The sequence below is a fragment of the Bubalus bubalis genome, chromosome 3, assembly GCF_019923935.1.
Source record: "Bubalus bubalis isolate 160015118507 breed Murrah chromosome 3, NDDB_SH_1, whole genome shotgun sequence".
NCBI lineage: Eukaryota > Metazoa > Chordata > Mammalia > Artiodactyla > Bovidae > Bubalus > Bubalus bubalis.
Window position 1 is genome coordinate 26,432,263 of NC_059159.1, and position 24,981 is coordinate 26,457,243.

The 24,981-nt window shown below is 52.9% G+C and overlaps 1 protein-coding gene across 1 annotated transcript; it reads right to left on the bottom strand.

The window, feature by feature from the left end:
• Positions 1-14,663: 14,663 nt before the first annotated feature.
• On the bottom strand, positions 14,664-19,913 carry DLX3 (distal-less homeobox 3). The gene is made up of 3 exons (XM_006061978.4): positions 19,346-19,913; positions 18,113-18,303; positions 14,664-16,523 (listed from the first exon to the last, which is right to left on the bottom strand). Exons 1-3 carry the CDS (start codon positions 19,668-19,670, stop codon positions 16,176-16,178), a joined length of 864 nt encoding a protein of 287 aa, XP_006062040.1. The 5' UTR covers positions 19,671-19,913; the 3' UTR covers positions 14,664-16,175.
• Positions 19,914-24,981: the final 5,068 nt, after the last annotated feature.

Here is a 24,981-nt window from a genome sequence, read left to right on the forward strand (position 1 = left end):
TGCTCTCCTGGCCTAGTTCTGGAGGGAACCGGATACATCTCTGTGTCCACGTTGAGTCCAGGGAGAGTCCCTGCTCACCTTGGGAGAGGACATACCCACTGAGGCAGTCCAGTCCTCCCCTGGGAGAAGTGTCTCTTGGGGGTGGAAAGGCCCAAACTCACCTAGTGGAAAGGGGAGCAGGAGGGAGAGGAGAAGGGAAACCCTGGAAGGAACTGGACTTCTCCATCTATACATGTAAAGAGCCCCTGTTCTGTGTTAGGTCTTAGGTATATCAAGGTGACTGAGGCAGTCCCTGTGGGCTAACAGGGAGCTAGAGAATGACCAGCCACTTGTGCACTTGTGTGGTAAGTGCCAGGCTAGGGACGTACAGGGGACAGTGAGTGCATAGTTCAAACTCTCTCTCCCTCTCCCTCTCCCTCTCTGTCTCCCTCTCTCTCTAGGATTGAGGACAGGGGGTGGCAAATAATTCAGGGAATCCAGTCCAGTCTGGCCCGAGGCCTTGGAGGAGGGACCTCCAATGCCAGGCTAAAAGCTCCCAAGTCAGACTTCCCTCTTACTACCTAAACCTTTTCCCTAGCAAGCTGGAAAGCCCACCCAGGCACTTCATGCCAACCCAGACTGGATAGAGACAAGCCCAAGTTGGAGTATGATGTAGGGGAGGCAGTGGGAGCCCCCCACCTCAGGAGGCCTGCAGTCAATCCCTCCAAGGCCCTGAGGGGCCACCCCCTACTCTCCAAAACACACATGGAGTGATCTTCTGGGGGTGGCAGATGGCACATGGTGGACCAAAGCCAAGGTCCAGGAGCAGGGAGGAATGAGGATGCCAGGAGAAGAGACACCTGCTCCCTCCCCACTGACACCTTCTCCTGCCCCTGGCCACCAACCCCCATTTCCACTGGCTTTCGGTGGCCCCAGCCCCAGGTTCCTCCTCTGGGTCTTCTCTGAGGCCACAGGTCCTTAGGGCAGCTGTTCCCTCCCACGTTGCTGCACTCTTCTTTCCACAGACCTGAGATAAGATCTACCGCCCCATCTCGGAAAGCCTCCAAAGGCGAGATTAATTGGACAGCCCAACACGAGTCGCATCGTTAAAACAACAGCCTAAGTTGTAAAGTCAAGTAGCAAGAATATAATTACTCTTCCAACCAGAGGCCAGCTGAGCTGACAGTGCCCCCCTCCCTTTCCAGCCGAAACAGGAATCCTTGTCCACTTGGGAGCTGGTCCAGTTTCCCTGGGCTCCTAACAGCTGATGGGAGTGGACGCCAGTGGGAGAGGCACCCCCTTCTCTTCCCACAAACCATTGGAGCTGCAGGAAGGGAACCTGGGGGTCCTTTCTGTGCAGACACCTCTCTGGGAAAATTGGGTCATTAAGGGAGTGGGATACTATAGAATGGTTAAGAACTGGAGTTTTGGCCTCCAAAGAGTCCTGCTCTGCTGTGTGACTTTTGGAAAGTTGCTTAACCTCTCTTTCAGCCTCCTTTTCCTTCCCCCAAGATGGGAACTTTAATAGGATCTGCTTCCCAGTGTGGTTGTGATGTTGAAAAGAGATAGTGCTTGTAACATGTTTGACATGGTGCCTGGAACATAGTAAGCACTCATTAATAATAAATGGTGTTTATAGCTGCTGTATGTATTGAAGAGGACGGGTCACAGAGAGGCTGAGTTCATACTGCCACTGCCATCCATTCAGAGCAGGCAGGAGAAAGGGGGCTGAAGACTAGAGAATTCTACACATCCTGGATCAGCACCTCTGAGAGCCAGACACAGGCAAGGTCTTAAATGCAGAAGCGCCAGCAGCGGTGCCTAGAGCTCACTCGCTCAGTTGCATGGGTCTCAGCCACAAGAAATCTGACTTGGGGCTGTTCTTCCCTCTCCCCCAAGGCTATTTTAAGACATGTTCCCCATCTCTCCCCCAACAAAATGAGATTCAATTAATTCAATTAAAGCAATTTTGGGAGCAGCTCCTGAAGGCTTGCAATGTGAGATAATTACAAGTAATTTGCTGCTGTGAAGAGAAAAAGGGCATACGGGGTCTGGGGGAAAAGGAGTTAGCCCCCTCTCCACCAAGCACACACAGATCTAGAGGGATTCCACACTGCCATCTGAACTGCCCTCCCATTGGCCAAATTACTTGCAGGTGGGAAGAGGGAGCTTGTGTTGGTGGGAGGGGGCTGGGAAGACAGAGTGACAGATTGCTCCTCCCCCACCCTGAGATGTGCCCAGCAAGATGGGGGTGGGGAGCTGGTTGTTCCCCCGACAAAAAGTCTGCATATCCCTAGCAGCTGATTACTCAGCTCCAAACCTCACTTGGGTTTGGATGCCTGAACTTGCCTTTGGGATTGTATCCAGAGTCAATGGAATGTTATCCGGGTAGCTGAGGCTTGTGTAGATGAGGCCTTAGAGATCAAGGACTTCCCCAGAATGTATAAGGGATGTCGGTAGAGAGGGGAAAGGACAGAGAGGACAAAACTTACTTCTTGCTTCCAAGCAGGTAACGATACACCCCTCTTTCTCCTCCCCTGATCTGATAATCAGCTTTCTAGCTCTGCCTGGCGTCCAACCTCAGCTCTTGCCATTGTCTCCTCTCCGCTTTCTATCCTTGGGGCCACTGAAGCTTATTCCTTCAGAAAAGCATCTTGCAGGTGTTTCCCACCCCTAATTTTCACCTGGGATAACCCTTTCCTTGCCAGGGCTCATTTGGCCTGGGGGAAGCTGATGGTGCCAAGAGGGGGCTGGCAAGGAAGGTGGGGGAAGGCAGTGACCAAGACCAGTGTGTGGGGATGGGCTTCAGGCCTCTGCAAAAACTCCTCTAACACCCCCCCCCCTTTGCCTGGGAACCTCTGTTCCAAGAGATGAGTAATGTTTTCACAATTAGGATGGTAAAGAAAAATTCACTGACCCCAAAGTATTTCTTTTTCATATCTTTCCCTCTCTCCCATCTGTCTCCTGGCTTCTCCCAGGTCAAGGATGGGTGAAGAGGAGGGGCCCTTCAGTTCTAGTCTCCCCTCTCCAGTGCTTTTCCCCCACCCCTTCTCCGAGTAGCATTGCTGTTGGACTTGGGGCAGCCAGGGAGAAATTCTGGCAGCAAGTCCCTGGGCGACTGCTGTCTCTCCCCTTCCAAGATGAAGAAAGTTACAGAGAGAAAAGTGGCCGCCTCTTCATGCCTCCCCTTCCCCCTTTCCTGGCCAGCTCAGATTGCTTAAAGCAAGGAATTAAAGTTTCTTCTACCCTAAACCTCAAAGTACAAAAGCCCCAGACAAATGCACAGAAACAGACAGATGTAAGGACCCAGGCATGGGGTCATCTTAAGTACACACACTGCCACACAACAAAATGCATGCACAGATAGGTGGACACATCGGTGCACATGGAGTGGGCAGAACCGCACACGAGACACACGTGAGCCTTCCATGGTTGTACGCAGACATATTTGGAGAAGTACACTCCAGATTACATACTCATAGAGAAAAGTATGACACAGAGGGATGAACCAAGAAGGAAATGCCCAGGGACTTAAACATATGCGGAAACAGACTGCAACATCCCCAGAATTACACAGACTAGATTCCCTGTGTGTGAGCTTCTCCCATTCATTTCTCATTCCCGTCCCCTTTTCCTGGCTGTTGATCTATTTTCTGGGAATATTTCCCTGGTAAGCAGTTGGTGAGGGAGACTGAATGGCTGAATGGCCACAGAATCTGATAATTTGATTATGAATTTATCTGCTTTGTTCCCTGAAGCCTTGCCTGCTTCCCTTCCCGAGCTCTAGCAAGAGCTCCCGTCCCAGCCATTCCTGGCACATCCGGTGGCTCTGAGAGGTAGCCACAGATTCCAGCCCTGGCACAGGAACCCAAAGGCTGTCCTCCCAGATGGCTCCACTGAGCCTTCTGCACCCTGGCCCTGACGGCAACTCAAGGAGGAGGGGTTGCAGGGGTCACGGGGTGGTGAGGAAAGCACTGCTCGGTTTCTGCTTGCTGTATAACCTTGGGCAAGTTACACACCCCCTCTGAAGCTTAGATAATTTCCCTTCCTAAATCTCTGTGTGTCTGTGTGTGTGTAAGGGGTTGATGTGTGTCTACCAGCACTTTCCACTCCATTCTGGGGCACTGCAGCGCAGCCTGTGTCTTCTGTCAGAATGGAAGCTCTCAGAATACAGGGCCTCGCTTTTCCCACGAGACTGGATGCCTTTTCAACCCCAACAGCTTGATGTCTCATCTCTAAGGTCCTCAGCCCCACTGGCAGCCCGAGGGATGTGTCTGCCAGCCCAGGAAGGGAAAGGAGTTGGCTTCAAGCTCCTCCAAACATCAAGGTTTCTGGAGGACAGAAACTCTAACAGAGCCAGGCCTTCAGCCTCTCTGGCCCCAAAATGGAGATATTACTTCATTTCCACTTTCTGTGGAATATATGTGGAATATATTCCTCTGAGGTTCATCTGAACCGTACCCTTTCAAGAGTTCAGATGAGTTTTGGGTCAGATCTTCGGCGGGCCTGAGGACTTCCACTCTGGCCTTTAGCCCCCCATCCTCTTCCCCTCCCCACTTCAAGCTGATGAATAACAGACAGGCCGAATCGTGAGGCCAGGAGCATGACATCTAGATAATCCCACTCCGATCATGAGGCTCCTTGGGGGGACCCTGCTCTGCAATCCCCTCAGGCCTGGCAGCCCGTCCCTGTGATCATGTTCTCCGGCCTGTTTCACCTGACATGTCAGGGCCCGTGCTCCTTCCTCAGACTGGAGGTTGCCAGAGAGCAGGGCACTGGCTCCCCTCTCCGACTGAGGGGCTTCCCCTTCAGGGCTTCCTTTCTCTGCTGGATGCCCCCTTTCCCCAGGCCTGGTGCTCCCGCTCTCTTTGGGATGGCAGGCCAGGTCTAAGTATGGATAGGGCCATGAGACCCTTGTCCAGGTCCTACCCCTCCCACTGACCACCATGTCTGCCACAGAGCCACCAGACCACTCCTTCAGATTGGCCCCAGGAGCTGCTTTCTCTGCCCCTGCAAGCTGGGGCCTGCTGCAGACTCCTCCTCCCAGCCCTGAAGCCACTGGGAATTCTTTGCTCCAACAGATCCTGGGGGAAACCAGACTGCGGGAGGCTGCTGACATGCCTCTGCTGGGCTCCTGTCACATTCCCCAAGCCCACGGGATCAGCTGGACCCACTGATGGAGGCTGCTCCCACCCCTGGTGACGTCCTCCTCTCCCCTCTCCCTCCTCTCTCCCAAAGCCTGAATCTGCCCTGGGACTCATCCCTGCTTTCAACTCCCTCCCACTCCCAGCCCCTTGGCAGCCCCATCTAAACAATATGAACTATTTCCCCTGGCCCCTTGGAAAATAAAATGTGTTTCCTCGTCCAGAGGGACTTCATGGAGTCCCTGGAATGCAGACACTCAGCTGAGAGGCTCTGGGCAAGTCACTTTACCTCCTGGATCTTTATTTCCTCACCCGTGCAGTGGGGATAATGATCGGAATGATATCTCAGAAGGTCATGGAGACAGAGCCCACCCTAAATGTGCTGTGAAATACACCAGGTATGCCAGCATGTACGGTGACCCATTCCTTTGCCTCAGTTCTCCTCTGATCTACCAACTTACCACATAATGAAGAGTATAGTCATCCCCAGGAACACACAAAAATAAAGAGCCAGATGCCCAAGTTCAAATCCAACTCTATGACCATAGGCAAGTTCCTTTCTTCTTCTTTTTTTTAATTGAGGTAACATTGGTTATTAACATTGTGTAATTTGGGCATGTTTCCTAACCTCTCTGTACCTCGCCTTTCTCATCTGGAAAATGAAGAGAATGGTTAATAGCCTGTGCTTCTTAGGGTGATGAGAACTAAGTGAGTTAAAACACAATAGCCTCTAAATACAATCAGGATTCAGCAAGGATTAGTTGTATTATCTCTGACTGCCAAGCAAGAAAAACCTTTTCTGTCTCTGTCCCTGAGGGATCTTGTCCACTTATCCCTGTTCCTCTGCTGGTCTCCACCTGTGAGCAGAACCTCAGACCAACTGTCTTCCCCAGACACTCCCATGGCGAGAGTGGTGGGCTGACAGAGCTGCTTTATGTGGAGGGGAGGGAGTTGTGCAGGACACTGGCTAAGGGGTAAGGACTTCTTTCCTTTTTATTTGGAGGATAATTGCCTTACAATGTTGTGTTGGTTTCTGCCATACAACAATACAAATCAGTCATATATGTGTGTGTGTATATATATATCCCCTCCCTCTTGAGCCTCCCCCGACCCCTGCCATCCCACCTTTCTAGGTCATCACAGAGGGCCAGGCTGGGCTCCTTATGTTATACAGCAGCTTCTCACTAACTCTTTTACACATTGTAGGGTATATATGACAATGCTACTCTCTCAATTCGTCCCACCCTCTCCTTCCCCCACTGTATCCCCAAGTTTGTGCTCTATGTCTGTCTCTATTCCTTGCAAATAGTTTCATCAGTACCATTTTTCTGGATTCCATATATATGCATTAACATATGTTATTTTTCTCTTTCTGACTTGCTTTGTTCTCTATAACAGGCTCTAGGCTTATCCACCTCAATTCAACTGACCCACATTTATTCCTTTTTATGGCCAAGTAATAGTCCATTGTATATATGTGTCACAACTTCTTTATCCATTCATCTGTCAGTGGACATCTAGGTTGTTTCCATGTCCTGGCTATTGTAAAGAGTGCTGAACATTGGAGTACATGTGTCTTTTGGAATTACGGTTTTCTCAGCATAATCCTAGTAGTGGGATTGCTGGGTCATAGGGTAGTTCGTTTTATTCCTAGTTTTTAAAGGGCTCTCCATACTGTTGTCCATAGTGGCTATATCAATTTACATTCCCACCAACAGTGCAAGAGGGTTCCCTTTCCTCCACACCCTCTCCAGCATTTACTGTTTGGAAGGGGTGAGGACTTCCAACTGTGTTTTCAGGACAGCCTTCTGAGTACCCCAGATGGGAAGGTATCCGAAAGTGAGATCATCCAGAACCTGCCTGGGCCAGAGTTCATGCAGAGGCAGCTGAGGTTCCTGACTTCTTCATTTGTGAAAGATTGCCTCTACTGTAACCCCAGAATCCCTCCTGCTAGACAAAAAAGCAGAGGAAAAAAAGAGATTTCTTTTACTGATGTGTATGTGTGCCAAGTCGCTTCAGTCGTGTCCAACTGTTTGCAACCCCATGGACTCCTGGTAGCCCGCCAGGCTCCTCTGTCCATGGGATTCTCCAAGCAGGAATATTGGAGTGGGTTGCCATGCCCTTCTCCAGGAGATTTTCTGAACCCAGGGATCGAACCCGGGTTTCCTGTGTCTCCTGCATTGCAGGCAGATTCTTTACCACTGAGCCACTGGGGAAGCCCTCCACCCTCCTTTACTGATATCTGATTGTATAGCTAGAAAACAAGAAACCTTCAGTTCAGTTTAGTTCAGTCACTCAGTCGTGTCTGACTCTCTGTGACCCCATGAATCGCAGCACGCCAGGCCTCCCTGTCCATCACCAAAGAGACCTTGCTATGCTAAGTCACTTCAGTTGTGTCCGACTCTGTGTGACCCCATAGACGGCAGCCCACCAGGCTCCCCCGTCCCTGGGATTCTCCAGGCAAGAACACTGGAGTGGGTTGCCATTTCCTTCTCCAATGCATGAAAGTGAAAAGTGAAAGTGAAGTCGCTCAGCTGTGTCCGACTCTTAGCGACCCCATGGATTGCAGCCTAGCAGGCTCCTCCGTCCATGGGATTTTCCAAGAAAGAGTACTGGAGTGGGGTGCCATTGCCTTCTCCGAGGGGGAAAATATTCCAGAAGTAGGGAAATTTTGGTATAGTGGCTGGATATAAGATAAATATAGGATGCTGTTCTCTAGTCTTGCAATAAATATGGAAATATATTCCTGTTATATTGGATATAGATAGATGTATATAGATGTGAAGAAGCAGCTCTTTAGCTGATTAGTAAGTAAAAGATACAGGCATACCTCTGAGATATTTTAGTTTGGTTCTAGTCCACCACAGTAAAAATGGATATTGCAATAAAGTGAGTCACACAAATTTTTTGGTTTCCCAGTGCATAGAAAAGTTATGTTTACACTGTACTAGAGTTGTTCACACTCTACTGTAGTCTATTAAGTGTACAATAGTATTATGTCTAAAAAAATGTACATACCTTAATTAAAAAATAATACTGTTGGAAAAATTGTGCTAATAGACTTGCTCAATCTGAGGTTGCCATGAATCTTCAATTTGTAAAAAAAAAAAAAAGAAAAATTGCAGTATCTGTGAAGTGTAATAAAGTGAAGTACAACAAAACAAGATGTGCCTGTATTAAACTCCACCCTCTTCCCTTCTGTTGGGACTAAGGCCCAGCACATGGCTCTGTCCTGGGTGGCTGTCCTTCCATTCCATCTGAAGTATGGCAGACTTAGGTTGGAATCAAGAAAGGACTTTCCGAGTAGAGGGAGGAAATGTATATATGAGAACTCCCCTCATTAGGAAAAAGGGTAAACTTTGGGCCCATTGAGGGCACCTAGAACTCCCAAGGTCAACTGAGGAGCGTCCTAACTGCACACCACTGGTCTCATCTAGAACTGACAGTATCGTTTGTTGAGCTCCATCTGTGTGCCAAGCTTTGTGTTAAGTGTTATTTAATTTCCTCAGGAACCCTGAAAGTTACATATGCTTAGCTCCATTTTTATACATGAGGAAAATGAACCTCAGAGAGGGCAAATGACTTAGCTGAAGATACATAGTAAATGTCAAAGTCAGGGTTAGCGCTCAGAAATGTGCATATGTGTGCCTGGGTGTTTGCACATGTGTCCTACTCTATGAAACACTGGTATCTCTAAGGACACAGAGCTGATCTGGGAACAAGGGGGAAAGCTAAGCCTGGCATCCTCCCTACCTTCTCCCCATTTCAATTTTAGAGGCCATGGGATGGTGAAAGGGCCACAGGCCAGGGATTCAGGAGGCTGAACTCTGAAACATTCACTGGAGGCCTTTAGGGGAAACTTGAGTCTGTTTTCTCACCTGGGAAGTGGGATAATAATGGCACTGCCTTTGCCAGGCAGCTGAGAAGATTAAATGAGACTGTGCCCGTGAAAGCTTCTGGCACAAGCCTTGTGCACAGTAGGTGCTTCATTAGCCTCTTCACTGCCTGATCTTGGGAGGATCCGAGTCTGCATTTGAGAGACTTCCTTCCTTACCAGCCAAACTCCTGCTTCTTGTGGCTTCTTGCTCTCCTCAGCTTCCCCTTACCCTCTCTTAGCTGAAGTCACGTCACCGCTCTCCCCTACCCAGCACCCCTGGTGATTCCTGAACTAAGGGCAGGCCTGACTGCTCCCAGGGGTAGGTGTGGGACAATGCCGTAAGTGTTGCAGGATGTGGCCAGATGTCCTCAGTGTGCAGGGAAGGGCACGATGCTGCTGCTGCCAATTTGCCAGGTATAAGCTGAACTGCCTGGGTTGGGGGGCACCCCTTCCCCCGCCCCAGCCAGTCCTCCAGGGTGTGAATTTCGGGTCCCTGTTCACTCAGCAGACACTGCCAGTCCTGCTCACACTTGCTCCAGGAGACAGCCCAGGCATTTGGGCCTTGAGGCCCCTTACCACTCAGCCCCCTCCCCAGCTTCACCTCCTGCCAGGGAGTCTATCCTAGCCGCCCTGGATCCCTAGTCACTCCTTCTCTCAGACAGCCCACCTTGGGGCTCAACAGACCAATCCCAAAGTCTGTCCTTTGCCAGGAGGTCTCCTAAATTCACTGCCCCTCCTTTGCTATGTGACTTTGGGCAAGACATACAGCCTCTCAGGAGACACTTCCTGATGGACGAGTAGATGCAATGATGACCCCTGAGGCTGCAGCTACTCTTGGCTCCTGCATTGCTCGCCAAGCAGCTAGTGATTGGGTGCTGGGTGTTCCTCTCATTGTCTGGTTGGCCCTCAACAGCTGAGAGCGGGAGGTGGTTATCATTCTCCCCTCAGCCCCACAATCCCTCCTCTAATGGGAGTGGGAGGGAGTGTATGAGGGATCCCAAGAGAATGCTTCACGTATTCACCTGGACAGTTGATGTCCACTGAAATCCTGCTCTCCAGCCTGCACGACGAGCACAGAGGGAACATGTACAACCCCTGTCCTCATGCTTTATATCCCAGTCCAAAGCTCTACCCCCAGGGACCTTGGTATGAAAGACATCCCCCGCCCCCTGCTTCGCAGCTCAGCAACCCTCCCGCCAGGGTGAACAAAAATTCTCCATGTTATCCTTGCCCAGTGCTCTGAGCTGGGGACAAGACAGTAAAGGTGAGACCCAGGCTCTGCCTCCACAGAGCGAGGACTGGGGGCCTGGAAAGAGAAGAGTCATCCAGTTAGCAGTGACTAGCTGGCTGAGTGACAAAGGAGAAAGACGGGGGCTGGGGACCTGGGCTGAAGTTCTGGGAAAGTTTCCTTGAGGACTGACTCAAGGGCTTCTGGGGCAGAGGGTCTGGGCCCCTGCAAAGAGCTGGAGGCTGGCCTTCTTGACTCCCCCAGCCTGCTCTTCCAGCCCCCCATCAGCTCCCTTTGCCCCAAGCCCCACCAAGGCCCCCTTCAGCACTGTCCTCCTGCCCCTCTTCCCTGGGGCTCAGGAAACTCATCTCCAAGCACTTTTTGGCTTCTAAACCTCCCAGTCTCAGGCTGCTGGGTGGTTGGTAAACAGCTTATTAAGGTGATTAACGCTGCAATTAAAGCTGGAAAAACAGAGGCCAGGGTGCTGGCTGAAGGCTCTCCCTTCTCCTCCCCCCTTCATTCTCCCCCAGCCCTCCTCTGCCATCCCCTCCGGGCATGGTTGATGCAATTCAGCCTGACTTAGCCAACCAGAGCCCTCACCTAGGTGGGGAGGCTGCACATCAAATGTCTCGGTGCCTGGAATCCCCTTTCCCGCAGAGGTGGAAGGCTCCGCTGGCCTGGGGAGTAGGTGGTAGTGACGGTGTGTTGCTGAGGCAGGTGGTGTGTGGAGGCTGAATTGGGGTGAAGTCTCTAAGACCCCCTAGTATCCAGGACCCCTTAAAGGGAGGGGCCTCAGAGACAGGGGTTGAGATCATCCTTCTTATCCATTTCCGCAAGTGAGAAGGGCAGGAGCCCTCTCCTCCCAGTAGAGGGGCAGGGGTTTTCTTTCTCCAGGCTCTCAGAGTTAGGGTGGTTCTCAGCATGTCTGAGGGGCTGGCAACTGCCAGATCCTGACCCTTCCCTGAGCTTGGCATCCAGGGAAGTATTTAAGAACTCTCTGGGTCCATGCCATCCCTCCCTTTAGCATATATATATATACACACATACACACACACACACACACACATATATATATATATATATATATATATATATATATACTAAGTTGCTTCAGTCGTGTCCGACTCTGTGCGACCCCATAGATGGCAGCCCACCAGGCTCCCCTGTCCCTGGGATTCTCTAGGCAAGAGCACTGGAGTGGGTTGCCATTGCCTTTCAAGAAGCCCTCAAGGCTCCCCCACAAGCCTCCTTCCCTTGTGCCCCATGAGTCCTGGGAGGGGAGTTATTCTGCAGGTGGGATCTCCAGGGAGTATGTTCCCAGACCCCCATCTCTGCCTCTCATGCTGCCATCCTTTTTTCAAGGCACAATTCAAATGCTGCCCCCACCACGAAGCCTTTCCACGTTTCCTTCCCACCCACCACCAGCTGCCCTGCCCCTTTCCTCTGACAATTCACCCAACCCCCTTGGCTGTGTCAGGTTTGCCCAGCCGGGGGCCTCTCCAGGGTAGTCCCTGCTTCTGACCCTGGAGCTCCTCACCCAGATCTGTGCCTCCTTGCCCAGGCCTCAGTCATCTGTGGCACCAGTGCCTAGAACAGTGCGAGAAATAGAGCAGGTGCTCAGAAAACACTGGGTTGACTCACTCCTTTTTGGAGTGCACCTAGAGATGGGCAGATCAACAATGTGGCAAGTGCAGCCAGGGGCCTGGGTCTGAATCAGTGGCATCGAGGGTGGGATGGGGCAGGAGTCAAGGTGGGCAGTAAGCCCCATCATTCTGTCACCATCGTCAACAGCAACTTTGATATACTGAGCAGTACTCCGTATGTGCTGTGTACCTTGTGAAACATTTTATACACACTATCCATTTAGTCCTCTCAACAACTACCTGCTAGGCAGGTAGCATTATTCCTATGCTATAGGTACTGAGGCTTAGAAAGGCTAAAGGATTTGCTCAAGATCAGACAGTCAGTAGTGGAGGCAGGATTCACCCCAGGTCAGCTGACTCCAGCGTGCACATTCCTGACTCTAGCATCTCAAGCTTTTCCAAGGATCAGCCCTGAGGAAGAAGGCCAGCCCCTCCCCCCACACTTCTCCCAGGGAAGAACCCAGGAAGGGAGGCTGGAGGGCTGGGGTAGGCAGAGCTACTCAGCTCTCTGACACCCTACCCTGGGCATTTTAGTAAAGTGTGCTGCAGAAAAGCCCACAAAGAGCACTCATTCTCCAGACAGACCAGCATTCAAATCCCAGCATTGCCACGTATTAGTTATGTATCTCTGGGTTGGGAAGATCTCTTGGAGTAGAAATGGCAACCCACTCCAGTATTCTTGCCTGGAAGATCCCATGGACAGAGGAGCCTGGTGGGCTACAGTTCGTGGGGTTGCAAAGCGTTGGACACGACTGAGCAACTGAACATGCATATAATTATGTAACCTTGATGGAGATTGGATCTCTCAGATGAGCCTGTTTCCCCATCTGAAAAATGGGCACTATACCACCCACCTCCCAGGCTGTTTTGAGGATCACATGTAACGTGCTTGGCACAGAATATGGGTTTAACAAATCCAGCCCTTACTAAGGTTTGGAGAACAGTGACCCTCGGGGCAGACTGGGGTTCCCTCACCCCCCTCTTCTTCTCTGAAGGTTGTCACGAGGCAATGGGTGTAGTCAAGAAGCACCTGGCAGAAGATGGGCTCAGCCGCCCCACCCGGGCACTCTGCCAGGTCCCCCACCTAAGCATCTGTCCCCGTGCCCCCCACGCCCCACCCTAGGCTGGTGAAGAGGGTGACCTGTTTGGCCTGGAGGTGAGGAGAGGAAGAAGGGGAGGTCAGGGGTGGGGCTGACCCTGAGGGAGGTCACCCGGGCAGTTAATCCAGCCTGACAGAGCAGGGATGAGCAGGGAGGAATTAGGAGCTTACAACATCCTTTCATCCCGAAGCAGCCCGCCAGCCAGCCTGCCCGCCCAGCCTCCCTCCTTCCTTCCTCTCTCTTTCTGCCCTTTTTTTCCCTCTCCCTCCCTTTGCTGGCAGCCCAGCCCTAATAAAATGCAGTGTCTCCAGCAAGTCTGCCCGGCTGCCGCCTCGCTGCTCCTGCCTGCACGCAGCCCTCAACCCAAACTGCTCAGCTCAGCCCCGCCTGGCAGCTGCCACTTAACCCTTGCCAGCCCGGCTGGCGTCCGTAGGCTGGAGGCCCTCCTCCCTTCCGCCAGCCTCAGGCAAGGGGGAGGGGAGGCCTATTTTCTGAGAGGCAGAAGGGTAAGGTGGAGGCCGGAGGTCCCCAGGTTCTGGAGTCCTGCTGTTCCACAGGGCCCTTCTGTTCTGCTTCCTCATCCTTATTCTGCTTTGTGGCTCACAGTCGCCCCAGAGGCCCGAAAGGGTGGGGATTGTTGTTCCCATTCAACAGGTGAGAAGCTGAGATTCCAACAGGGAGTTTCCAGGCTGAGCTGGGTCACCCTGGCTGCTGGATGGTGTTGCTGAGTCTCCATTCTAGACTTTTTCCAGTACAGGGCACTGTCTCTGCTGTGTGTGTGTGTTCACCTGTGTATCCCTTGGAGTGTTACTGTTCGTATATTTGTGTGATGCTAACTTGTCTCGGGTGTGCATTCAGTACCTGGCCTCAGAGGACAACATGAGTCCATGTATGTGTGATGGTAGAGAGATGTGAGTCTTGGTACATGTGTGAGAGGTGGCTTCACAGCGTGTGCATGAATCCCATCTGTGTCTCCCATCTGGGCCAAGATGTTTGCTCACGAACACTTCCGTTCCCGCTGCCACCTCCAGCTCTCTGTCTCCAGAGTCTTGGAGTTGGGCAGCTGGAAGAGGAGGGGGCAACGCTGCTGGCCTAGGCCGTCAGTGAGTCAGGGCCCAAGCACTCCCTGCGAAGGTCAATGTGGAACCCCCCTTGTCTGTTTCCATGGCCCAGCCTGGATCTCAATGGCCTGGGGTCCCTGCCAGCTGTGGAAGCAGTGGTGTTCTCCCTGCCTAAGGCGTCGCCCTCACCTCCAGCCGAAAGGGACAGACAGGAGGGTGAGTGGTAAGAAAATGCCTGGGCATGGAGGCAGGGGGTTTACACATGTGTGCAGCATGTCTGTGTGTGAGCCCAGGATCAAAGAGCAGCCCTGAGGTGACCCAGCAGCGGCAGCAGTGGAGGGCTGCTAAATCACACCGACAAGGGACGCCAAGCAGAGTGGAGTCAGGGAGGCCAAGGGCTGGGAGCCTCCATTCCCAAGACCGTGGGCCAGCCGTGTGGTCAGAAGCATCTGTTTCCCCCGGCCAAGCCCAACTCAGCTCTTGAGCTCAGAGCCCCAGCAGTAGTTCCCCAGGGCTCTAAATCCCTTAGGAGCCCTGCTCAGAGGTCCTTCCCCACCAAACAACTTCCCTGACTCCCAGCCCTCCCCTGAGAGCTGCCTGCCTCTAGCCTCCAGTTCAAAGAGCTCAGTGGTTATTTTCTTCTTTTTTATTAATGTTATATATAAAGGTGAGTCCAATAAGAAAGCAGAAATGAGAAGGCTGGGAGAGGGTGGGAGCTGGCTTCGTTCCCGTCCCCCTGGGGTGGGACTCTTTGAGATCCACCATGTCTCTCCTCACGCCTGCGCCTCCCACCAAACCCAAATCCAGCCGGAGCCCACATCTCTGTTTCTCTCAGCTCACTGCGCACAGGCAGGTACATCCAGGAGGAAAGGGCCACATAAATAGGAAACCACAGGAGGGAGGAGGCTGCTTCTCTCTGTTGCTTTAAAAAAAAATACATACTATATATATAGCTAGAGTCTTCTACCCCTCCTCTTCTTCGATGTTTAACCACATCAGGGGTGGAGGAAAGTTAGCTTTGGGGGAACATCTGGGCCAGCAAGAGCCAGTACTACCAGCCTTTCAGCCAGCCACCCCCTCACCCCTAAAGGTACCGAGTTATAACACCGTGCACCTCACCCGACATTCTCTGTCTTGGCGGGAACAATCTGTTTCCAAGGCCACCGGAAAGGGGGTGTTTGGGGGTTTGTCTTTCCTGGTGTGTCTCCTTGGAGATTTGGGGTTTGGCGCCAGCTTACTGGAGTAGAGGAAGAGGTGGGAAGAGGCGGGGTGGGGGTGCGGGGGTGAGCAGAGGCGCCCACGAAGGGGATATTGGTCCTAACTGTTAACAATGCCCTTTGTCTTCCTATTTTTCAACAGCTTTTGAAACCAAAGTTGTGCAAAGTCCTGTACATGGGAGAAGAAATGGGTGGTCGGGAAGGCTGCCTGGGACCCACCCCTCCTCTTCGACCAGAGTTGGGGAGGCGAGGTGCTCCTTGAATTCTTCTCTCTAAAGCCACAAATATTAAAAGCTTCCCTTACTTGGGGCTTTTCTTTGGTGTAACCCTCAAATCTTAAATGAGGGCTAGAAGTTCAGGGCAGGGCTCGCTGAGGTCCCCACCCTGAGTCCCAGTCTCACGGTCCAATGTCTTTTTGGCAGAGGGGATGCTCAGGAAGGAGACAACCACAGGTGGCTTGGGGGAGGATCTTGGGCCTGGCAGGTCCTGGGATCCACAGTGCCTGGTGCCCCAGCCGAGCCCAAGCCTGACCTGCGCACACTCCACAGTCTCCCCAGTACCCAAGGAATCCAGTCTGGGGACCGAGTACTAAGATTTAGAATCTGGAAGGTGATGAGCCATTTGAAGCCAATCCAGGCTGGCTCTTGGAGCAGAAGGGGAACAGCTGTCCCAGCTGGAGTGGAGTGCCCAAACATCTGGAGGGGCACCCCAGTGTCTAGGCAGGGAGTGGGAGGTTCAGGGGGCATCCTTGGTCCATGTAAATTTCCTCTGGAAGCTCTTGGGTCCCTGGAAGAAGGGGCAAGGGAAGGGGGAAGGGATGTCCTTTCCCCTGTGCTCCTCGATGATTCCTGAGTGTCAGCTAGGACGGAGGCGCCTTCTGCCTGGTCCCGGGGTTCCTTCGTGAGAGATTCAGGACGGGTAGGTGCTCAGTACACAGCCCCAGGGTTGGGCGGAGGCCCAGGGGAGGCATGGTGCAGGGTGGCTGGTTGAGGCGGCTGCTGCTGTAAGTGGGGTCCACTCAGGTTCTGTGCATGGTACCAGGAGTTGGTGGGGTCGTCCAGGTAGCTGGGGGAAGCACTGTACGGGAGTGGCGGGGGCAGCTGGCTGCGGGCAGGGGCTGGAGTAGAGTGGGAAGAGGTGTCCCAGAGGGCAGGTGACGGTGGTGAGTTGCAGGCCATGGAATCACTGTTGTTGGGGCTGTGCTCCAGGGGAACCTCCCCATTCTTATAGAGCTTCTTGAATTTGGAACGGCGGTTCTGGAACCAGATTTTCACCTGCCCCAAGAAGAAAGGGGGAGCTAGTTAGCCTCTTAGAACACCTAGTGAAAACCCGTCGGGGAAGCCAATCTGGAGAGGGCTGGGCCAGAACCCACTGTCACATAAGACCCAGGCAAAATCCAGGCATCCTGCCTCCGGGCCAGCATCTTTTTCTACTGGGGATAGAAATTCAGCTAGGAACTTTTGGCGGCTTAGGTCCAAATTCTGCTCTGCCACTTACTAAGTGTTTGACTGTGGGCAAGTTACCCGACCTCTCTGGTTTTTGCTGTCCTCATCTGCAAAATGGGGATGCTGGCAGCACAATTACCCACCTCATAGGGTCACTACAATGCTCAAAAAAGTTAAGACAGACAAAGAACTCGAAGCAGCCAGCCATACACCTGACATAGTAGGCACTGAAGAAAGGGCAGCCCAGAGGGGAGGAGGCAGTTCGCAGCATTTTGTTCACATTAGAAACCCATAAGCAAAGGTGCACAGATATACAGAGACAAATACACACCCACATAAGCATCTCCATGTGCATGAACATACCCACTCACCACTTCACACACAGGCATCAGTCTATAAAGACACACACATACACAGATACACCCAGATAAACGCCCTGCAAACATGAGCTCCCATGTTCGCACACTCAGGAGCCCTTAAGGGCTGGTTAGTGGGGGTGATCTGGGACTCAGGAGCAGGTGAGCCATGATTCCCCAAATTTCCCTTGGGGTATCTCCCCCTCCGCCTGCTGCTCTCCACCCCATGACTGGTACAAACAATGAATCAGCTCCTCACCGGGTGACCCAGATTCCCGGCGGACTGGGCCCCACGCAGCCGCAACCCAGGCCCGCCTGTCAACACCTGTATGGAGCCAGGCGTCTGTCACTCCTCCCCTGAGCAGTGACAGGCTGCTGGGGGCTTTAGGGACAGGCTGGGGCTGGGGGACTGCCACCTCTGAGTCCCTACCCCCCTTTGTGGGGAATCTGTTCTTGCCTCCAAGCACACAAGGGGTGGAGCATTTGGGTACTGAGCAGGAATGCAGTCTTTTGATACAAGCACACATTTTTGTACATACACTCACCACGAGGCCCAGTCAAGTACATGTGTCCATCAATAAACACAGTGGCCCTTGAAAGGCCTTCCTCCTTAGGTGTGTTTCCCACATGTACTGTGCACACATTAGCCTGTGTGCAAACAGACATGAATACACATGTATGTACACCCCTCACACACACACCTAGCCTGGGGTGGTGGGGTGGGGTGGTGGGGAGCATGATGCGGACTCCTAGCAGTGACCAACGCTGCTGGGAGCCTGTGGAAGCTGGGGATTCTGGGGTAGAGGGAGGGTACCTCTCCTTCTGATAGACGCACTCAGTCCACACTCAGTCGCATGATTCACAAATATGCACACCTGTACACGTGCTAATGCACAAACTTCAACCGAGTTTGAGATCTGGGGGTCCTTCTACCCACAGACAAGGGTTTCAAGGGCCTGCAGGCAACTTACGAAGCCATCTAGGCTCAGCGGTGCCTGGGGTATCCCGGGGTCCCGCAGGACCCCACCGAGTCCTCATGGCCTTCGACCGCCCGCCACTGACCTGCGTCTGAGTGAGGCCCAGCTGCGCTGCCAGCTCCGCGCGCTCGGGCAGAGCCAGGTACTGGGCCTTCTGGAAGCGGCGCTGCAGGGCGGCCAACTGGTAGCTGGAGTAGATCGTGCGCGGCTTTCGGACTTTCTTGGGCTTCCCGTTCACCATGCGCACCTCAGCTTCCGGCTCCTCCTTCACGGACACTGCAGGCAACGCACCGGGAGGTGGGCGACTCAGCCTCGGCCAGAGACACCGGCGCCCTCCGGAGCCCCGCGGGAGCCCCCACCCTCCGGCCCACCGACTCGTCCCGGGACTTCCTGGCGGCGCTCTCCGCCGCCGACGCCCCGGGAGGGAGCTGCGGCCGCAGAGCCTGGCCGGCGGCCGCCCACGACGCTGCGCTCCCGGGCTCCTAGCTCCCCGGGTCCCGGCGCCAGCCACCCCTGGACGCGCACGGCCGCCGCCTCGCTCCCCTCAGTCCCTGCCACCCGCCTGCTCGCCGCCCTCTCACAGGACCTCGCCGTCGGTCACTTCTCTCGCTCTTTTTTTTTTTGTTTTTTAGACCTTTTCTTTTTAGAATAATTTTAGATTTCAGAAAAAGTTGCGGACACATCAGACTTCCCTTTCTTTCGCCCTTTCCTCAGATCCTTTCTTCTGTCTTTTCTTTCACTTTGTCTCTCCATTTTTATGCCTCCACTTTATGTTTATAAATAAAAATATTTTATATTTTATAAAAACATTTTTATGCCTCCATTTTTCTTTTTGCCCCCGTTTCTTCACTCTCAATTGCTGCTTCCCTCCCTCTTTCCGTAATTCTGAGGGGTCTTTCTCCGTGTCCCCCTCATCTTTCTCCCCCTCCCCAGCCCAGATCCAAACTGCGGTCGCAGAACTCCCAGCGCCCGCCGCCTGCCTCGAGCCCGATGGAGAGCCGCTTGCTGAAGTGCCGGGAAAGCACCTGGATCTCTCTGACCTGGGCTCTCTGACCGTCCAGGGCCCTCTCTTTCTCCGCCTCGCTCACCCGGATCCTCACCCGGGACCTACCGCGGCGTCCCGCGTGCACCACGCCCCAAAGGCGCCCAGTTTCTGGACTGGAAGGTCGTCCGTCCACTCTGGGGTCATCTAGCTCACCGTCTCTAACTTCAGACAGTACATTTCTTAGCCGGGACGCTCCCCTAGATTTTGGCTCCAATTCCTCTCTCTCGGGAACCTCCCAGTGCCTCCCATTCTCAGCGACCCCGCGGTCCTCACCTGGGTCCTGAGCGGGCAGCGGCTGCTCCCGGTAGGCTCCATATTGCCGGTAGGAGGTTCCGTAGGTATATTCCGACTTGGGCGAATAAGCGCCTGTGCCTCCAAGCCCGTTGAGATTGAACTGGTGGTGGTAGGTGTAGGGGTTTACGGTCTGGCCATAGGGCTGGCCCGAGTAGTAGTCGTGCTGGGGAGCGCTGTAGTAGCCCAGGTCAGTGACGGAAGACTCGGGCAAGGTGGGCGAGTCCTTGGAACCCGCATGGCAGCTGAGCGAGCTGGAGATGTCGGTGAGGATGCTGCTGAGCTTGCGATCGAAGGAGCCACTCATCCTGGCGGGCGCCGTACCACCCCCGGGCTGGCCTCAGCTGGAACGCCGAAGCGGGCAGGAGCTCGGGGGAGGCGGAGGAGACCAGGCGGGGTTGTGTGTCCGGAGGACGAGGGGGAGGGTTCCCGGCAGCGTCTCTGGGGAGGGTCGGTCGAGGGGCGCTTAGACCATCGCGGGTCTTCCGGCGGTCGCGGCGCGCCTCTCGTCGCGTCCCAAGCCACAGTCAAATGCTGCCAGCTCCGCCCGGCCAGCCGGTTATAGACTCAATAGTGGAGTCGCAGAGGGAGGCCCCAGCGCTCTGATTGGCTGCAAGTCTTGCCTTCCAGGCAAAACATGCTCTTGCGCTCTTTCGTTTCTCTCTCTCTCATTCTTTGTTGTTACTCAACACACAAACACACACACACTCACACACACGGTCACACACACACTCTCTCTCACACACACACTCACACAGACCCCTCTGTTCCTCCTCCTGTGGATCCCTTCCCCAGCCCAGATAACCCCTCAGTGCTCCTGGAGGAAAGAGTGGGATAAAGGTATCTCTGCAAGAGACCCCAGCTCTGTCCGTCTGTCTGTCTCTCTGCCTGTGAGTGGAAGGTGGGCTCAGGTGCCATAGAGGAGGGGAATTTGCCCGCTGGGTGTCTGTGAGGTAGGTGTGTCAAGGTGTGTGGGGTGGCGGGGCAAGTGACGGGCAAACATGCCCAAAGTGGCAGGACCCAGGCTCATGAAAATGTTCTAGTTTTTTCTTTTTTTAATTAGAAGAAAGAAAAAAAAATAGGTTAAAGAAAAAGTTTGAATATATATTACTATATCATTTTTACAGCAATGCAATCACAAAATGTGACTTTAAAAAGTGTTTTTAATGAATGAAGGGGTCCATCAGACAAAAGTGCATCAGGCCTAAAAAAGTCATCACTGGGTCCAGGGAAGCTCCAGGAGGTGCACAGCCTGTGTGTAGTGATGTTAAATTTGTCTCTAAAAGTTTCAGAGATGACCTAGGCTTGTGGGAAAGAACATGGTCCCCATGAAGATGAGTGGGACACAGGCTGGCTGGCTGTGCTTCAGTAAGTTTAGGGGCAGATTCTGTGCCTCTGGGACTCTCATACCCAGACAGAGTGAGCATTTTTAGAGACCAGGGGTGTGTGATGTAGGGATTTCATGTGTTCTGCAGCACATACAGAGTCCATGTTCATACAAAGAATGCACATGAGTGCAGGAGTGTGCATGTGAGAGAGTGAGCCAGTGTATATGGGAGTCTGAAAGCAGTGTGAGAGGAGGGCCATGGGATGGGGTGTCTGCGTGTGAATTTGTAGTTGTATACAGATGCACATAAAACTCTCAGCACCTTCCCAACCTCAAGTAGTTGAGAACCATGATGGCCCACTGAACCCTGTCCCCCGCAAGAAAGAGGCTTTCCCTGGGTTCTCCCACCTCCTAGTTCTGCTGGCCTACAAGGCCAGCTTTCTAAGTCATCCAAACTGCTCCCAAAGCTTTAGCTCATTTATCCATTCCACTTTCGATTCTGTTCTCCGCCTTTCTCGGTTGGGGGGAGAAGGAGTCTCTTCCAAATATCAGTTCCTAGTTGCATACAACCTTCACATGCGGTCAATTCTCCCGTCCTCTTCCCCCGCCTGACTCGGCTAACTTGTCCCAGGACGCATAGTGCCAGCGCGCCACCTTCTGGTCAGTCTTTGGCTCTCCAGCATCCCCAGGTCTTGCCCATCCCGGAGGAGGGGTCTCTTTCGTAGACTCTGTCCGGTGGAGAAGCTTGCTTTAGAAGAAAGCTTTGGAAGGGGCTCTGTGCCCTTTTCCAAAGCCAGACCGCCAGGGTAGGCTGTCAGGGTTCTCAGGACCTTGAGAGCTGCCGTTGGCGAAGACAGAAAGCCACAGTCCGGGGTGCAAGGGGCAGGAGTGCCCGCCAGGCCCAAGTGGAGAGGCCGCGGCGTGGGAAAGGTGGGGGCGGGGGCTGGGCCTGGGGAGCGCTATCTGTCTGTCTATCTCCGCGTCCCCCCAGCGCCTATCGCCGGCCGCTCCGAGCCCGTGGCGGGGCGAGTTACCACCCGCTCTGGATGCCCTCTGTTCTGGTGCCAAGAGGGCGCCTGGAGAGCCCGCGGCGCTAGGGGCAGGAAGGGCACTGGGCGGGGCTGGCCCTCCCTCCCAGAATGGAAGCGGGGGAGGCAGGCAGGGCCTGCTTTGGAGCCCCCAGCCCTCCAGAGTTGGATAAGCCCCTTCTTGGGGGTTCATTCATTCATTCATTCACCCGTCAACTGAGACAGAGAAACGCCAAGTAATGCAGAGACAGAAGGAAGTCTACCTCACTCACGCGGTACTCAGTGAAGCCTCACTCCCTTCCCTCCTGGCACTCCTAAGTAAAGTGAAGGAGCAATGGGTTGGGAGCTCGGAATCCTGGAATCATGAAAGCGTGGTGGTGATGGTGGGTTATGTTAGGATAATTTCTATGCTGCATTCTGCTATGAAAACATAAGAGTTCTAAAAACAGATTTAAACTGCAGCATTAGGGACTGAAGAGAGCAATTAAATAATTGTTTGGTAATGTGAAGTTAGCATCTGATCGCCCATCGCCCTCTGCTCCAGGACATCAGGGACCGTATCTGTTTAGTTCACTACTATGTTCTAGATACCAAGGGCAGGTCCTGGCACACACACAACATCAGTACTCAATAGATGTTTGATGAATGAATAACTAGGACTCCCTAATACCGGAGAGGGGCTGAATCATCTCTGTTGGGTACGCTTGCAGGGTTAGGGAAAGGGGCAGCCTGGGGCAGGCTCTGGCATCAAGCTGTCCCACTCCAGGATAGGAGCAGCTTCCCAGATGAGGCCATGTGGCCCCAAAGGGGCCCGTCAAGCCAGCAAGACTGGAGCCACCAGCCCCTGGGCAGGCACCTGCCAGCTCAGGGTGGTGAGGTTGCCAGAGGATTCAGTGGGACCAGTGCCACCCATTGCGCCTCACCTGAGCCAACAAGATGAGCAGGTGTCAGCCCGGGCATAGTCCTGCCCCTGGTGGAGGGGTGATGGAGGGCAGACAGTCTGATGCCTCTGGGAGGCTGGCAGGAGGGAGAAGGGGCAGTGCTGGCCAATGCCTCGGAGTCCATCGAACACCCTCTCTCTGGTACGAGAACATGTTCTCTGTTGAAGCAAGCGATTCCTTAGAGCCCAGATATTATGCCACCTGGGCACTGCCAGAGCAGCTGGATTTACAGAGTGCCAGGTCTGAGGGGAGGAACCCAGGAAGGACCCAGCCAGAGGGTGAGCCAGCCAGCTCCTGTTCTCTTCATTGTCTGGTGAGCTGGCGCCACCTAGTGGTCACTGCGAGGAGGCGTGTCCAGCTGCACTCCGGTAGACCTGGGAAGCAGGCCACCTGCAGTGTCCCCCCATCACACCCAGAAGGAATGTTATCTTTACTTATTTTAGAAGCCCTATCAACACTAAATATTCACTTTTCACCATGACTTTGCCTTACTCTGCAATTACCACCTCTCCCTCCTCCCACCCATCCTTGTCCAGCCAATGACTCCTTCCCTTAGGTTTCTCCTTTGTATATCAAAAAGTGGATTATTAGATGGCCTCTGAGGTCCCTTCAATCTCTGATGTTCTAAGATTTTGATTATAGGACTCTTGTCTCTTAAAGGGGAAATTCCCTCTATCTCCTCTCCAACTCCCTTGCAGATGCACCCCTGGATGTTTTTCTTCTTTCTGGAATCCTTTGTCTATCCAACAGATATTTCCTGAGCTTCTGCCATATTAAATTCTGAGAATGGAGTAGTGGACAAGGAAGACACAATGGCCTCCTCCATGGAGGTCCAGGTTTAGTGGGGGAAGTGGATAGCCATGCCACCAGTTTCACTACAGTGAGTGAGGGATGTACTGGGATGGGGAAGCACAGGCTGGAGGCTGGAGGTAAAGCTGCAGTGGAGTAAGAGCCCCAGAACACAGAGCTCCTGGGACTCTGGAGTAGGAGAGTGGGATTTATCTGAAGGCTATGGAGACTCGCTGAAAAATTTTAACCAGAATAGATTGAATTTTCATTCCAGAAGGTTTCCTCTGGTGGCTGTGTGGGGATGAATCAGAAGGATATGCTTGGAGTCTGGGAGGCTGCTGCAGAAGCAGAAACCAAGAGGGAGCTGTGTCTGGGTTAAGGAAAAAGCAGCAGAGGGGGAGAGAAGTGGGTGGATTTGAGAGATGGTTAGAAGGTAGACGGATAGTGCTTGGTTGTGAGTGACAATGAGAGGGGAATAGCATGGAATAACACCCAACTTCTGACTTGGGCAACTGAGTGGAAAGTTGAGACCATTATCTGAGGGAAAGACAACATCAGGGAGAGGGGGTGCTTGATGAGGAAGAGGACCTGTCCTTTTTTTTTTTTTTTTGACCTTTTCATCAGAGTATCAAATTTATGCAGAAAAGTGCACAAACCATAATCAATGATTTGCACAAACCAAACATGGCTGGTACCTGAGTTTATTCCCGGTGTGAGTACCAGGTTGAGAAACAGCATCACCAGCACTGGGACTTCCCTGGTGGTCCAGTGGCTAAGATTCCAGGCTCCCAAGGCAGGGGGCCAGGTTCCATTCCTGGTCAGGGAACTAGATCCCATATGCCGCAACTAAGAGTTCACACGCCACAACTAAAACACAACATGGCCAAAACAAACAAACACACACTGCCAGTACCTTCAGCTACAGCTTCCCAAGGTGAGCATGGTCTGAACGCCTAACACCACCGGTCAGTTTTGTACATCATGTCTGGCTTCTTTGGCTCAACGTAATGTTTGTGAAATTTATTCAGATTGTTGGACATATTTGTAGATCATTCATTTTCAGTACTGTAGGTAGATCTTCTAGCAATGAATGTGCCAACATTTATTTATCTGTTCTACTGTTGATGGGCATTTGGGTAGTTTCCAGTTTGCTGCCATGAGCATTGTTGTTCATGGGCTTTGGTGCAGATATGTACACACTGCTGTTGGACACGAGGAGTGGGATTGCAAGCCACGGTGTGTGCATGTGTTCTGCTTTAGAAAATTCTGCAAGTAGTTCTCCAGAGTGGTTTTGCCATCAACTCCATTCTGATCATGTTGAGTCTGAGTGTTTTTGAGACATCTAGGAGGAGCTGTCTAACAGGCAGTTGGCTACATGGATCTGAACCATTAGTAAAAAAGCTGGGATTGGAGACACAGATTAGGGGTTTGGGGCATCTTGTGGTAAGTGAAGTCTGATGGCGTGGGTCCAATGGTCTAGGACAGGGCGGTGGGGAGAGAACAGAGGGCCAAGGGTCTCAGGGCAGCACCTGT